Raw genomic sequence first — 16,274 nt, 5'->3', positions numbered from 1 at the left:
ATACATATATGCATAGTATATATACTGCTCCAAAAAATAAAGGGAACACTTGAACAACACAATGTAACTCCAAGTCAATCACACTTGTGTGAAATCATAGTGTCCACTCAGGAAGCAACACAGATTCATTTGGACTTGTTTTAAGGACATTACATCAAAGTTGGATCAGCCTGGAGTTTGTTTTTACACTTTAATTTGGAGTGTGATTCCTAATCCAGACCTCCATGGGTTGATACAATTGATTTCCATCGATCGTTTTTGTGTGATTTTGTTGTCGGCACATTCAACTGCGTAAAGAGCAAAGTATTTCATAAGAATATTTCATTCATTTAGATCTAGGATGTGTTTTTTAAGTGTTCCCTTTATTTTTTTGAGCAGTGTATAATGTCAATAATAATATGATTTTATATATATATATATATATATATATATATATATATGCATAGTATATAATAACATCATGATATATGATGATTATTATGTTTTTATTATATTTATTAGATTTTTCCATCTGGTTTTGCTGATGATGCTGTGATAAAAAAAATAATAATAATAATAAAAAAAAAATAAATAAAAAAAAAAGAAATAATTCCAAAACAAAAAAAGTTTGTTGAATCAGAGGGAGAAGTTTGCTCTATTTAAGGCGGTTCAACCCCGAGGGAGGAGGAGTGGCGGGTTGTTGAAGGGGCTGGCGTGGGAGTGGGGTTTTTTTTTTCCCCCCTTTTTTTTTCCCAAAAGCCACCAAAAACCCCGCTGCCATAAAGCGGAGCTCGTATTTCTCAGGATGAACTCTCTGGTGAAAGGGGCGCTCGCCCTGCTCGTCGTCGTCTCCGTGATCGTCAACATCGTGTTTCTGTGCACCCACGCAAACAAGCCGCCCAAGTGCCCGACGCGGCGCGTCCACCCGTTGCGCGCCAAACACGACGAAAGGAGCCGCGTGTTCGCCGACCTCAGCCCGCAGGAGTACGTGCGCGTCCAGGAGTACTTGCGTGACCGTGGGGACCTGGACGTGTCCACCAACCAGATCACGAAACCCACGGAAAACTTCTTGTTCCTCATCGAGCTGAGTCTCCCACGCAAGGCCGACGCGCTGTCCTACCTGGACGGCTCCGGGGCGCAGCCGCCGCGGGAAGCCACGGCGGTGATCTTCCACGGCAAGCGTGGCTACGTGAAGGAATACGTCGTGGGGCCTCTCCCGGACCCCACGTATCACAGAGATGTCACGAAGGAGAGGTACGGCACGGAGATCCCCATGGAGGCGCGCACGGTCACGATCGGCGAGTACGCGCTGCTCTTCCGCTTCTTCGAGGAGCGGGTTTTCTCCAAACTGGAGAAGCTCTTGCGGGAGAGCTTCGGCGTGACGGAGACCCGCAAGCTGAACGCCTTCGAGCAGATGCCCCGTGGGGTCCGATCCCGGGAGCGGAAGACGTGGGTGTCGTTCTTCCGTGACATGAGTGGGATGTACATCCACCCCGTGGGCTTCGAGGTGCTGGTCGACCACCGGAGCCTGAACGCGTCCGAGTGGCGGGTGGAGAAGCTCTTCTACAACGGCGCGTATTTCGACACCGTGGAGGAGCTGCGGCGGAAGTACGACGCGGGTTCCGTGCGTGAAATCGTGCACAAAGAGTGGGAAGATTACGGATCGTTGAAGCCCAGAGGCGGGAATCTGCAGCTCGGCCCGCGGCTCTTTTACGCGGAGGGAAAGCGCTTCAGCGTCAGCGGAAACCACGTCATCTACCTGGACTGGAGCTTCGCCTTCGGCTTGAGCGCTCTCACGGGGATGCGCGTGTTCGACGTGCGCTTCCGCGGGGAGCGCGTCGCCTACGAGCTGAGCGTGCAAGAGGCCATGTCCGTGTACGGTTCCGTCACGCCGGGGATGATCGTCACCAAGTTCATCGACTCCAGCATCGGCATCGGCCGCTTTGCGCACGAATTAACGCGCGGCGTGGATTGCCCGTACGCGGCCACGTACGTGGACACGTACCGGTACATCGACACGCCGGTGCCGGTGAGGAGCAAGAACTCCATCTGCGTCTTCGAGCACGACATGGGTCAACCTCTTAGGAGGCACTTCTCAGACTTCTTCCACAACAGCTACGGCGGGATGGCGAACAGCGCGCTGGTGTTTCGGACCATCACCGCCATCGGAAACTACGACTACATGTGGGACTTCGTCTTCTACCAGAGCGGCGCCGTGGAGGTCAAAGTTCACGCCACCGGGTACATCTCGTCCTCCTACCTGGTGGACGGAGGGTTGAAATACGGCCATCAGGTGGCCGAGAACGTCCTGGGGAACATTCACACCCACTTCATCAACTTTAAGGTGGACCTGGATGTGACGGGTGAGATCGGAGGAGAACCGGTTCTCGGCGTCTCGGGTTTGTTTTCGGGGGAACCCGACATTTTTTGGTCGGATTCCCTTCGCTCCGCGTTTTTACGCCCCTCAAAAATGCGTCCTGGTGCGTCGTGGTTCATCCAGAGAGAACCAAACCCCCACATTAGGGATTCATAAAGTCTAAATGATTATTATTGTTAGATTAGAATCAACCTTATTGTCATTGCACGTGTAAGGATACAACAAAAACACAGTTAGCTTCTAATCAGAGGTGCATTTGTACAGAATGTGCAGAATTTACAGATAAATGCGGTATTTGCAGAATGAATTCAAATTTTTTTTACAGGTAATGCAAGTAGAGGTGGATGAGATATGACAGATAGGATTATTAAAAAAATTAGTGGATTTTTTTGCATGAAGTTGTATGGAGTGTGAATGAAAGCGTGAATATTTGTGCATTTCTAAATCTACAATTTACTGGGTTAATTGAAGAGAACAAATGTCCCCACAAGAAATTAATAAAGTATATATTAATTATTATTAATGACAAAACTAGTGGATTTTTGGAGACCCTAAATTTCCCATATATATTATGTATATGTGCATCTTTATATCAATTGCAGAGAATGAGTTTCCCCATGAGGAATTAATAAAGTTTAAGCTATTATTATTATGAATTATTATTTTTAGATTAGATTTAACTTTATTGCCATTGCACATGTAATTGATCATGTAAACAAAGAAGTGCATATGTACAGAATACACAGAAAAAACAGAATAAACAGAAAAAAAATGCATTTATCTGTAAATAGTGCAGTTTATACAGGTAAATGCAGTATTTGCAGAATGAATGCAATTTTTTTTTACAGGTAATGCAAGTAGAGGTGGATAAAATATGAAAGATAGGATTATTACAAAATTAGTAGATTTTTTGGGGGGCCTTAATTTCCCAGGTGTGGGGACAAATAGTTGAATGAAGTGTGAATGAAAGCGTGAATAGTTGTGCATCTCTAAATCTGCGATTTACTGGGTTAATTGCAGAGAACGAATTTCTCCACAAGAAATTAATAAAGTATATATTAATTATTATTATTATTAATGACAAAACTAGTGGATTTTTTGGAGACCCTAAATTTCCCATATATATTATGTATATATGAAGTGCATGAATGGTTGTGCATCTTTATATTAATTGCAGAGAACGAGTTTCCCCATGAGGATTTAATACATTTTAAGCTATTATTATCATTAATTATTATTTTTTTTAGATTAGATTTAACTTTATTGCACACGTAAGCACATATAATTGCACATGTAAAAAAAGAAGGGCATACGTACAGAATAAACGAAAAAACAGAATAAACAGAAAAAAATATATGTATAAAATAAATAAATAAATAATTTTTTTAAAAAAATTCACGACCTCCTGATGAAAAAAATGAATTTAAAATAGGATGAAAAGAGGGTGGAGAAAAAGAAAAAAAAAAAAAAAAAAAAAAAAAAAAGAGTATACGTAGTTGCTAAGAAAAAAATAATCTGGAGGTAAAATGCTCCTTCTGATGCCAACAACTTGATTTTGAAAAGTATTAGGGGATGTAGTCACTATTTCATCGCCAGCTAACCAAAATTTAGAACTTTTCAGTTGATTAAATAGATTTTTAAATGCAAAAAAAAAAATAAATAAAATAATTTTTTTTACTGTTGCACAGAAATCCTGTTTAAGCTGCAAAGATTATGCAAAAGTAAAATGTGTTGTGCTATAACCGCATTTAAATACCGCTTAAATATCACCAAAAGAAAACATTGAAATATAGAAAAGCAGGTTGTTTATCTGTTTATTTATCTAGCTGTATATTACCTTAAAAACTCGATAGTAGGACGTCATTCAGTCACAGGACAAGATCCGATCACGGCATCAAAATAAACACAACTACAGATATTTTGTTATTTCTATTCATAAGATGATTTTTGATATTTTTATTGTGTTTTTAGCACTTTCAATTTTCCCCTCATAGTCTTCTGAATGCCAAATAAATAAAGCAACAACAAAAATAATATTGAATGACACGGAAGCCCTGAAAACATCTACCATTTAGGTGAAATGTAAGATTTGTTTTCATGTATCTTTTGATTGAGCAGTCCGTCCATCCCTCTATTTATTTATTTCTACTTTTTTGCAACTGAGTAACAGAGTGTATTAGCCTAAACCAGGGGTGTCAAACTCATTTCTCATGGCGGCCACAAGTAGGCTGGACCGTTAAAATAATAGCATACTCAGCATTAAATAACCAAAATATAATCTCTTTCCTCTGTTTTTGTGTAAAGAAGTACAAGGACATTAGGAAAATCTTGGAATTTGATAAGCTATCCTTTTACAAAACATGAAACCCCTCATATTTGCTTAGAAAAATATGTAATTTACTTTTTTCAGACATGTATGCATTGCAACGGATCCCACTGATCGTACAAAGGCACAAAACTTTAACAAGTAATTGGTATTAAAAAATATAAATAAGATGAGACTTATAAAGAAAGGGATTTTTAAACCATTTACACATGTGCATATAAAATCTAAAATAAATTGCTGCCTACACCTCACAAATTAAAGAGTGCTATTAAATGTGTGAAGAAGAAAGTAAATGTGTAAACTTCATCCATGAAACATGCAAACACATACAATACATACTGAAAATGTATGGAGTTGCATGAGCAGTAGAATTCCAACATACTCTTTTATAGTGAAGCTCCTGACCAACATTAAATTGCATATTTTCGTTAGCAATTAGCTAGCTGGCTTTTCCCGCTGCTGCACTGATTTCTCTGCTATGGGTGAAAGTGGACACTGTTTCCTCAGAACCGCCAGTGATTTGTTTATCTTATCTCTTCTCAGTTGTCTTTGCAAGCTGTCATATTTTCACCGTGATGAGTCTCATAGTGGCGCAAAATATTATATTCCTTAAATACCGAAACTTGTTGCAAACACACCGAGCACAAATGTTTCCCGTGCGTCTCCGTAAATAAATAAGACGTAGTCCATTTATCTTTAAAAATTCTACACTCTTTATCTTTTTTTCTCTGTTTTGATAACGACATTTTGGCTAATGAGGCAGTAGCAGGGAGGTGGAGAACGGGGTAGAAACAACGTGCTAACAAGTAGCAGATACCGTCTGCTGATTGGTCCGTCTCGGTGATGCGACTTGTTTTCTACTCTGACCAAAATAGTGCGTCCGCTAGCGGAAAAATCCTTGAATTACATTTAATTAAAAAAAATTAAATCCTTGCTTTTTATGCATTTTTACACTTTCAAATTATCCTGCGGGCCGGATCGAACCTCTTTGCGGGCCGTTTCCAGGCCGCGGGCCGTGCGTTTGACACCCTGATCTAAACACACATATTATACTCAGTCATCAGCGTTGGATTCCTCGTCATTATCAGTATTTAATTCTTGTAGAACGGATGTAAAACCAAGGATGTCATCTTCATTTTCACCCCCTTTATCTGTGAGATATAAATCTCAGATTTTATACCATAAAAATCTGATTTAAAACATGAATTATGAGCCACATCAATTTTGACCATCCAGCATAAGATATTTTCCCCAAATTTCCAGAAGCTTTCTCACTACATAGAATAAATATTGAATAAGCATTCATTCTCATCATAGTTTTAAAGATGTAATACTATGTATATATATATATATATATATATATATATATATATATATATATATATATATATATATCTCACATGACTTGACAGATAAAATGACTTATTGCATATAATATATAATATATTGCATATAAAGCCATAAGTGTGTGTGTGGGTGTGTGTGTTATTTATGATGCTGAATTCTAATACATAGGAATATCAATACATTCTCTTGATTAAAAGATTATTCTCTTTTTCAGTTCAGGTCATTTTATCATTTTATCACAGCATTTACATTTTCAAATGTGTTTCGAAAATATCTTCAATAATCTTCAACATTTTTTCCTGAAATCCAACATTATCTTACAGAAATTGCAGTAAAATCAATAATATTTTTTCCACCCCAGAACAATCCAAAACACTAGGATTATATTCCGCATTTTTGGTGTATATTATGATGTAATTAATGTATGTTAATATAATTATTTATTTCAAATTATATTAATTATGAATTCATTAATATATGTATATTATTAGGTTTTTATCGTATAGATTCATGTGGAAAATAAGTTTAGATGGATGATTATGATTTGTGGTGTCGACCCCTGAAGGGACCAGCAAAAAGGAGTCATGCAAAAGTTTACATTTATTTATGACATAATTTTAACGCATAACAGTAAATGTTACATTTCACCAGATTTTTGATTGAATATGTGTTCGGTTTGGGATTGTCTCAAGTAATATGTGATGAAAATAAAGAAAATCTGCAAAACCATTAAGATTTTTCACAACAGCGATACGTGTATTGTACGACTTCATAAAATATTTATCATTTATTTTTTTCTTCCCAGGGTTGAAGAATATGTTCACGACCAAAGACATGGAGTTTGTCAACGTGTCGTTGCCATGGATACCGGATCACTACGCGATGGTCCCTCAGCTCGTGGAGAAGCAACTCAAAACTGAGAAGGTCTGGCTTTTTTCCTCATCATTTATTTTATTTAACAACCGCAAGGACTTTACCATTCAAAGAAAATATAAATGTGATTTTTTTTCGCCCGATGAGAAACTTCAATTCATCCACATATATGTTATCTATAAAATATACTCTCATTGAGATATTAGTTGAATTTGATCAATGAGAGGGGAAAAATTGACTTGTGATTAATGTGAAAGTCACTAATTCATGTATTTCTTCCATCCACCTTGTATCGTCTACTTTTTGATTCATTCATTCACGATCTTCTACTGCGTACTTTTGTTGAATCAGTGTTTCTGGTTGTAAACTTTGCTATATCAAGACATTTATTTACCTTTATTTTTTATAAACAGAGTATTCTCTGGCTTCGAAAGGGAGTCGGAGCTCAGAGGAGAGACGTCAGTGGGTTTTATGTTGTTGCAGAGCTGAGCTGGCAAATTCTATTTTATTTGTGTTTTGCTGGCTTGATTTAGATTTGTGCCAAAGCACCAATCATATAATATCCCTCATTATTGGAGACCTTTTCTTACCATCGTTACCGGTTGCATACAGGCGATCCGATTTGCTATAACCTAGTTTTTCCCGCAGGTTAGCATTTTATACGATAACTTTTAAAAAGATGAATTCACGTAAAGCCTGGGGTCCCAGTTCAGTCCAGTTTTCTTCCACTGGGTTTTCACTTTGTTATAACAAGTTATTGTGTTTGTTGTTCATTATGATTTTTATAGCAGTTTTTAATCACCTGGTTGGACACTCAACCTCCAGTGCAGAACGCCGTTCTCTTTGCTGACTTTGTGGCCTTTCGCTAAAAGTTACCAGAACGTTGGTTCTGCGGCAAATAACTCGACACTTGTCGAATTTGAAAACTCGCCCATCGTGGGTTCAATCCACTGGTCGATGGTAGTAATCTCCGCTTATTTAGTAACGCGGCCACCCAAATATCAGACCGGTTGACTGGTTCAACACTGTGTTTGCTTTCTGGTCGGTTCCATCAGATGTTCATGCGATCTGATGGTCTTTGCAGGTGTGTAACGTTGCGTTATTTGTTCCTCCTTGTCGCGGTACTGGTCTGATTGCTGGTGGAAGTTAAAGTTTGCACATCCGTGGGATGATTGTGGCCCTCGGAACAATATTTTGCCTGAAATCAAATCTTTGCGTTGGTGCGACCTGCGTGTTTTTTCCTCACATGCGTCTGGGGGTTTTATACAGTGGGTTTAAAAAAAAAAAAATGGGCAAAGAAAAAATGAAAGTAACTTTGCTATATATTTTTTGCTTCAAATTTTGAAATCAAAATGATTTTTTTGATGAAAAAACCTCTAGTGATATTGTTAAAACAATCTTTTCTTTTCTTATTTCTATAAAATAAACATTAGTGCGGCCCGCGTTTTTTGTTTTCTCACATTCATCTGGGGGTTTTATACAGTGGGTTTAAAAAAAAAGAAAAAAAAAACGGGCAAAGAAAAAAATGAAAGTAACTTTGCTATGTATTTTTTGCTTCAAATTTTGAAATCAAAATGATTTTTTGGTGAAAAAACCTTTAGTGACATTGTTAAAACAATCTTCTTATTTCTATAAAAAGAAAAAGAAAAAACAATAGCGGGGAAAAAAACAAAAAAAAAAATGGGCAAAGAAAAAATGAAAGTAACTTTGCTATGTATTTTTTGCTTCAAATTTTGAAATCAAAATGATTTTTTGATGAAAAAACCTTTAGTGACATTGTTAAAACGATCTTTTCTTATTTCTATAAAAAGAAAAAGAAAAAAACAATAGCGGGGAAAAAACAAAAAAAAAAAAAAAAAAAAATGGGCAAAATTAAAAAGATTGATTTAATAACCAGAATAGCCACTGTTAGCCTTGTAAACATTAAACCTCTTATACAATAAATTCTTGTGGCAAATTTTCACTAACTAATTTTTTGGGTGTAATTTCATCAATTCTTTTTTTTAATATTCATTTTCAATATCAATTCATCGTGTATTTTTCAGAGGAGCAGTTGATCACATATAAAGATTTTTATAATTTACCTGTTTACCTAAAATTTGGACTTTGTATCACTTCTCGGTAATGATTTTACTGGTCCGGCCGCCTGGACATCATTAAAAAGCTGCATCTCAGAATTACAGGAAGGTCATCCCACACTTTTGGGTCAACGCTTTCTTTTTGTTCTTAATTTGTTTTCTTTTTTGTTTTGGACAAGTGACTACCGGCTTCACTTGTCATTGTTACAGCCCATTCAAATGCTCCTCTTTTTGCTCGGTAACTACGTTGAACAGGTTGTCCCGTTCCTTGGCTTCGACCAAATGGATTTCGGTGGCGGTCGCTATGGTTACCCATGGGAGGCATTGGCTTTTGAGGCGTTTGTAGACGTGGTAGCATGTAAAGACCAAGGAGGACACCTAGTGGTGATGGCTGCTCTGCAAAAATGAGACAAATTCTGCTCCGTCTCTTTACGATCGGTCAAGTCGAGCAATCTTGATTGGACATTATTCCTCGTATCTTCCTCAAAAATCACAGACAATATTTAATTTTTGTTTTTAAATTCTGTTGTCGCAGATCTGGCCCAAACAGCCGGGCGTCTCTCCAGCTCTGACCCGACACATTTTCCCTCCTTCCTCCCATCTATTCTGCTGCTGCTGATGCGATTTTTGAGAGAGAGGACGATCTGCTCAATCTTAGCCGGACGGATAAAACATGCTGCTTTAAGGTTGTTTGCGATGGGTAGAGTAATCTTTGGTTAACATGGGGGGCCGGGAGTGGATAAAACAACTAAAAGTTCACACTCTAACACTAAAGAACACACAACCAACCAGATAAATGAATAGAAATGTTGTATTTAGGTTTTATCAACAGCATTAACCTGTTCCTCTATGTGATTTTCTTTTCACTTTCAGATGATTTGAGGAACAAAATTTAGCATATAAGCGAGGTGTCCAAGTGTGTGTGTGTGTGTGTGTTTTGGGGGCAATGGTATCCTTCTTGGATCGCCGTACATGGACATTTTTGTAACTGAAATACTTTTTAGTGATAAATATTATGTACCCTGTCGTGTTTTGGAGCTCCAGAAGGAAATAGAAGAGAAGAACTGGAGGAAAACTTGTGCTGGCAGAGAATCTGCAAACATTCAAAACAGAAAAACTCCAGTGAGAATTAAACAAGGAACTTTCTTTTTTTTGCAAGGCAGCAGTGATAACCACCTTCTCAGTGACCGTTTAGAAGTTGCCAAATTGCGGATAATTATGATACACGTATCTCCGATATCTAGGCAAAACTATCTGTAATGAATTGTGCAACTGAATTTTAGCAAAACACACACACACACAGTTCTTTGCTCATTTAAATGCACATAGAGGCTTAAGGTCTCTGACATGAGGATGAAAGACGTTAAAATGTGCTGACACATTAATGCACTAGAACAGATTTTAGCCTATGGTTAAACATTTGATTCTCTCTTCTTTCAGACAGCCCTTTCATTTTCCAGCCTTTGAAAAGAGAAGCTTTGAAATATTCTGCAATCTAATTCTTACATGAATTCTCTCTCATCTAAGACCACCGTTGAGCGTTGAAGGCAGGAGTGTGTTGTTGCTGCAGCCGCTTCAGCGGCGGCCCGCTGCAGGTCCTGCATGCTTAAGCCGGCGGAGGCGTGAACCGGCCCGGAGCGGGAGATGAATCGAATCTTCGGCGTCGGGAATTTTACAATTTGACTCTGCATCGGTGTCTTTATTATTATTTTTTTCCTCCCCTCCTCCCGACGCATCCCAAAGATATTTGCTTTACAGCGCGGCAGTATCTTTCCGAGAGTCGCAGCATCGTCTGCTGGAGGTTTTCACCAAACATCCCTCTTTATTGTGTCGTTTTATAGCGGTCGGTTCCCAGATGGAATTTCATTGGAGGTCTGAGACGAGATCTTTCACTTTAAATTGCCTCTGGACATGTTTCACACTCGCAGTGGTTCCTTGCATGTGCTGGATGTGTTAGTTACCTGCTCATGCAATTTATAGCCTCGTTTCCAGGTTATAAACTAAAGTGCTGATTTGTGAGTATCACAAGAGGTGAGTAGATACTGTATATGTGTGTGTGTGTGTGTGTGTGTGGGCTGCTGTGGAATCCCCCTGCGGAAAAATGACGTTTTGCAGTTTGCGTAATGTAGCTTTGCATGACCGAAAACGTTCATCCGCCCTCACATAGGAGTTTCTGGAACAAACTTAAGAGTTGTTTGTCCTCGACCGCTCTTACAGTTTGACAATTTTGAAAGCTGTTAAAATTGTTCAAACACACACACACACACACACGTACATTGACTCCGCCTCTTCGATTTCTTTCTCTATAAAATGCATGCATATTATTTGACGCAGATCGCGCTCTGTGTAAACTCAGCCGTGACTATAAAAGAGTCCATTGCAAAGAAGTGATAAAACAAAGACGTCCAGTTTAGTGACTGTATGAACACTTTATTCTCAACATTGAGAGAAAAGGCTCATTCCGGAGAAAGGATCAATCTCAAAGATTTGTGAGGCTATCAGCAAGGCTCTCTTGGCCATGTCATCGCCTGAAGCGTCACGAGGCCTGACTGTCATATCTATGAAATCATTGGAGCAAAATATTTGAAGACTCCGCCTGAAAACCGCGGACCATTATCTTTGAGTTTTTTTTGGGAATGACGCCTACGGCGAAGATATTTTTGAGTCGAGCTCCAGCGGTTGTGACCGACACATGCGTTGTTTCTTTCCTTTTTCCATAGATGTAGACTTTGACACCTCACTCCTATTCATGTGGCCTTGAATTTTAATGCTAAGTCTAGGTGACCGGTTAATACACCTTTTGCAAACTCGAAAACCATATAGTAACATGTGAAAAAAGGAATCTGGATGCAAAAAAAATCAACACTATACAACTAATGGTGCTAATAATAGCTAACAATAATAATAATAATATATAATAATAATATAACATAATGATAATAGCTGTTAACGGTCGATGCGTTTGTAAGAAATTCAGCTTTCATTTAAATCAGAGAAAACATTTTTCCCCCAAGGGGCGATTGGGGGGCAATTGGGGTAACGGCATTGAAGTTGCGAGCATCAAGAGTAAAGTTAAAAATAAAGAAATAAAAAAAATTAAAACTAAATAAGACTTAGCAATAAAGCGTATCTTTATATATATATATATATATATATATATATATATATATATATATATATATATACATATATACACATACATATATATATATATATACACATACATATATATATATATATACACATACATACATATATATATGGATACATATATATATACATACATATATACAAACATATACACACATATATATACATACATACATATGTATGTATACGCATATATACACACACACATATATACGTATACATATATATGTATATACATACATATACCTACATATACATATATATATACACACACACATACATATATATATACACACAAAAAAAAAAAAAATATATATATATATATATATATATCAGGTTTTTGCAAGCTATTGCCCGTGTCGAAGATGATAAAATGAAAATCCATGCATGTCATTCATCTACGCATGTCTTAATCATAGTGCCACCTGCTGGTTACGGGAAATTAAATGTTTTATATTCAGATAAATTCTTTCCAGTCAGTCGGCCTAATTCACTCAGCATCAAGAGAGGGAATGCTTGAAAACCTGGATAATATGTTGCAACATTTGTGTGAATATCCATCCACTTCAAACTGTCATGAATCAAATTATTTCAATCCCAAAATGCTGATAACAGCAAGATAAAGTTTGGTGATAGACATATATTACAATCTGCTGTCGAGGGGAAGTTCTGATGACAAATGAAACAGTTTACTTGTTTAAGACTTAAGATTTCCTCGAAACCCCCAACATGTTTGCCGAGTTTGTGATCCTGCATGTAGCGAGAGTCTCTTTATCTTCTTTTTATTTATTTTTTATGCTGCTGGCTGCATAGGATTGATGCACTGAGCCATAGTAAGTGACACATTTTACCCTCAATCGCCTCCATTCAATTTATGGTTGAAATTCACTCTTAAATATGACAGCGGCATTGTTTTTACTTTACTCTACTGGGTCAGATTCTTATCAATCATATAGATTTGGCCCCGTTTTTCCATGTGCTGCACAGTGCCGTCTGCAGCCGACTGGAAAAATAATGCATCACTCCTGATCATTTGTTTCTACTGTACCGCTGGATTTACTCAACATATAATTGCTTATTGATCTTAAAAGTGTCCCTCATTCCTTATATGTGCATTATTTGCATCCCGGTGGCTCATTTCTAAATACAGATCTCATTAACCTTGAGGAAGACTCTTAAACTGCTCAATATTCGTGATTATTTATGGCTTGTTTATTGTGTCACATCGGGTTGAATAATGCATTTATATTGGTTTATATCAGATTTCCTCACCGGGTGTCAATAGTGTGACTGGAAATGCAAAAAATCTGTGGACTGATGGGAACTATGATATCGCCACAGGAGGCAGCGCTGCGTTACGGCACAAAGATCCCTCGCTACCTCCACATTTCCAGCAATAAGACCAACCGCTGGGGCCACCAGCGCTCCTACAGGCTGCAGGTTTACAGCTTCTCCGGGGATCATCTACCAGAGAGTCAAGCTGAGGAGAGGGCGATGTCCTGGGCCAGGTGAGACCAAAGAGTGAATTAAAACAAATGTATTAGGTGTTAACGTGTTTATAAAAAAATTTTTTTAAAAAAATACAAAAAAAAAAAGATTTTATGGTGTTTTTTTTCGGCGCTCACAATTTATTATTTTATTATTATTTAGTTATTTTGGATAGAGTTGCGATTTATATAGTCACTATGGAGGATTTGGCTGGGGGGATGAACTAAGTGGGGAAAAAAAAAAAACATTGTAATAATATTAGATTTGGACAAACAGGGTTACAAAAAAATATAAAAGTATTTCATTGACTTTTTCATTGACAATTTTTGATCATCTGAATTTGGGATTGTGTCTAGGATAGAGATTAAAATAATGAAAAATAAATTCTAGATTAAGATATTATGGTTTACTTCCAACGTCTGTGTGTTTTAAAACAATGTTCTAAGCTACAGACGTTAGCTTAGCATCTCTTATTCCTTCATTTTTACAGGCAGATGTTAATTTCCCTGTCCATTCAATTTGAAGGCTGCATCAACATATACAAGTAGTTTACTTCCAAAATCCTGACTTTTTTTTTGTTTTAAAAGGTGATTTTATTCGCGTCGAGCAACACTCATGCTTTCATATTTTCACACGGCGCTTCTGTGTTTAAATATAAAGTAGATTTTCACAATTGCGCAGTGCTTTTTTTGAACCTGACAGCACAGAAGTAGCGTGTATGAAAACTGCCTTTATGGTTATAAAGGTTATAAATCTTGACTTCAGCCAGGACAAACATCCATGGTAAGTTATGTACTGTTAAGCAGATCCATCCTTCTAACAAGATAAGGTTTATTGATCCCCAGTGGAGGAAATTCCTTTGTCGCGGCAACGTAACAGTTATGTCAAAAAAAAAAAAAAATATATGAACATAAATAAAAAGGTATTAGAGGAAAAAAAACAAACACGGATTAATAGACAGCAGATAAGCAGACAACAACAACATCATCTAGGATGACCTGATGTGACCGTCGGCTAGGATTTTTCAAGAATTCCATGATATTTGGAGTCTTTAACTTTCTTCCTCTATCGTTTCCAGATATAAGGTGGCCGTCACAAAGCACAAGGATGCGGAGCAAACCAGCAGCAGCTTGTACAACCAGAACAACATCTGGAGCCCGGCGGTGGACTTCAGCAAGTTCATCGAAGACAATGAAAACATTGATAACGAGGTGTGTTGATATGGATGTCAAAACCATAATCCTGTACAAACGCAAATTTGGTTGATTTGATTGCGCTTTCGAACGCTTTCCCCAGGACCTGGTTGCCTGGGTGACCGCCGGATTCCTCCATATACCGCACGCCGAGGACATCCCCAACACCGTAACCGTGGGCAACGGGGGCGGGGTTCTTTTGCGACCCCATAACTACTTCGACGAGGATCCGTCCATCCACTCCGCGGACGGCGTTTACATCGCGCCGGGTCGGGAGGACAGCTGCGAGTTCAATAGGATGGCTTGTCTCGCTCAGGAGTCGTGCAGCCCTGGATTAGAACCGTTTACTTATAATGGCTTCGAAGCCGTCATGAAATTCGTAGATTGGAGTTGATTTTGCTAACCTCGCCAAGAATAGCGCCCGAGCTAACTCATCAGTCTAAAACGGTCATTAAATACGCTTTAAAAGGAAATCATTTCCCCTCTTTCTGCAACAATCGGGATGAATTTGAGCAGTTTATGCAACATAATTAAGCGGTTATATGAATAAACCTCTTTGAGTTAAATTTAAACTGAGCAAAACAGTCACATGTCGAGCTAAACCTGATATGTTAACCTGACTGAGAAATACTTCCAGCATTGCTTTAAACTCTCCCTCAGCTTCACTTTGGAAGAAGTTTCCAAAATGGATATACATGCACTGTGCACACATATCAAATTTTATGAAAAATTTCAAAAAATGTCACCTGTCACTGGATGTTGTGAAAGATAATGTGCCAGCAAAAAAAAAAAAAAAAAAAAAAAAAAGGGGGGTTGTGCTGTGAGGCCAACTTGTAATTTTAACATTTTGACTTGATGCCGATGCAATGTTAAGACACTATGGTCATTTAAATGTACTGTCAGTTCAACATTTGTATTTGTTCATATGTCTGTTCACCACAGGCTGCTACATCATCAAGTTACTTGTTAGATGTGAAATAAAAACTACAAACCAAGTATGTTTAAATCTCACTATAATGTCCAAAAGACTGACGGTGGAGAAATAGCATCATGCTAAGTTAGCAAGACAACAATCGATCGACCAGACGTGTCGTGCATCTCGATGAAATCTAGGAAACGTGATTCCCTTCACGCTTGAGTTTGAAGTTCTACCATCTTGCTGGTTTAATCCACTCCATTCAGTGGCAGCAGAAAGCACCCTTTTACTCGGGCCTCTTTTTGGCAAGCATTCAGTGTGTGTGTGTGTGTGTGTGTGTGTGTGTGTGTGTGTGTGTGTGTGTGTGTGTGTGGAAAGGGGAATGCCGGGGCTCGGAGAATCTTTTCCCACCAACAATCAACATCCTCCAGGCCCCCTGTAATCACCAATTTCCGAAAAAGTTGTTGTGAAATTAAGTTTTTTTCAGTTGGTTTCATCCCAGTCCTTGTAAGGCTTGTTTATCAAATGAAAAATTATCTGTCATTCT

At 38.2% G+C, this 16,274-nt stretch overlaps 1 protein-coding gene across 1 annotated transcript; it reads left to right on the top strand.

The window, feature by feature from the left end:
- The first annotated feature begins 748 nt into the window (after positions 1–748).
- On the top strand, positions 749–15,806 carry aoc2 (amine oxidase copper containing 2). The gene is made up of 5 exons (XM_086154212.1): positions 749–2,342; positions 6,835–6,953; positions 13,472–13,638; positions 14,697–14,829; positions 14,915–15,806. Exons 1-5 carry the CDS (start codon positions 785–787, stop codon positions 15,203–15,205), a joined length of 2,268 nt encoding a protein of 755 aa, XP_086010338.1. The 5' UTR covers positions 749–784; the 3' UTR covers positions 15,206–15,806.
- Positions 15,807–16,274: the final 468 nt, after the last annotated feature.

This window comes from Fistularia commersonii, chromosome 10 (genome assembly GCF_037954325.1).
Source record: "Fistularia commersonii isolate RoL2024-O1a breed Wild chromosome 10, RoL_Fcom_v1.0, whole genome shotgun sequence".
Classification (NCBI taxonomy): domain Eukaryota; kingdom Metazoa; phylum Chordata; class Actinopteri; order Syngnathiformes; family Fistulariidae; genus Fistularia; species Fistularia commersonii.
This window is presented reverse-complemented; position numbering and strand designations above follow the sequence as displayed.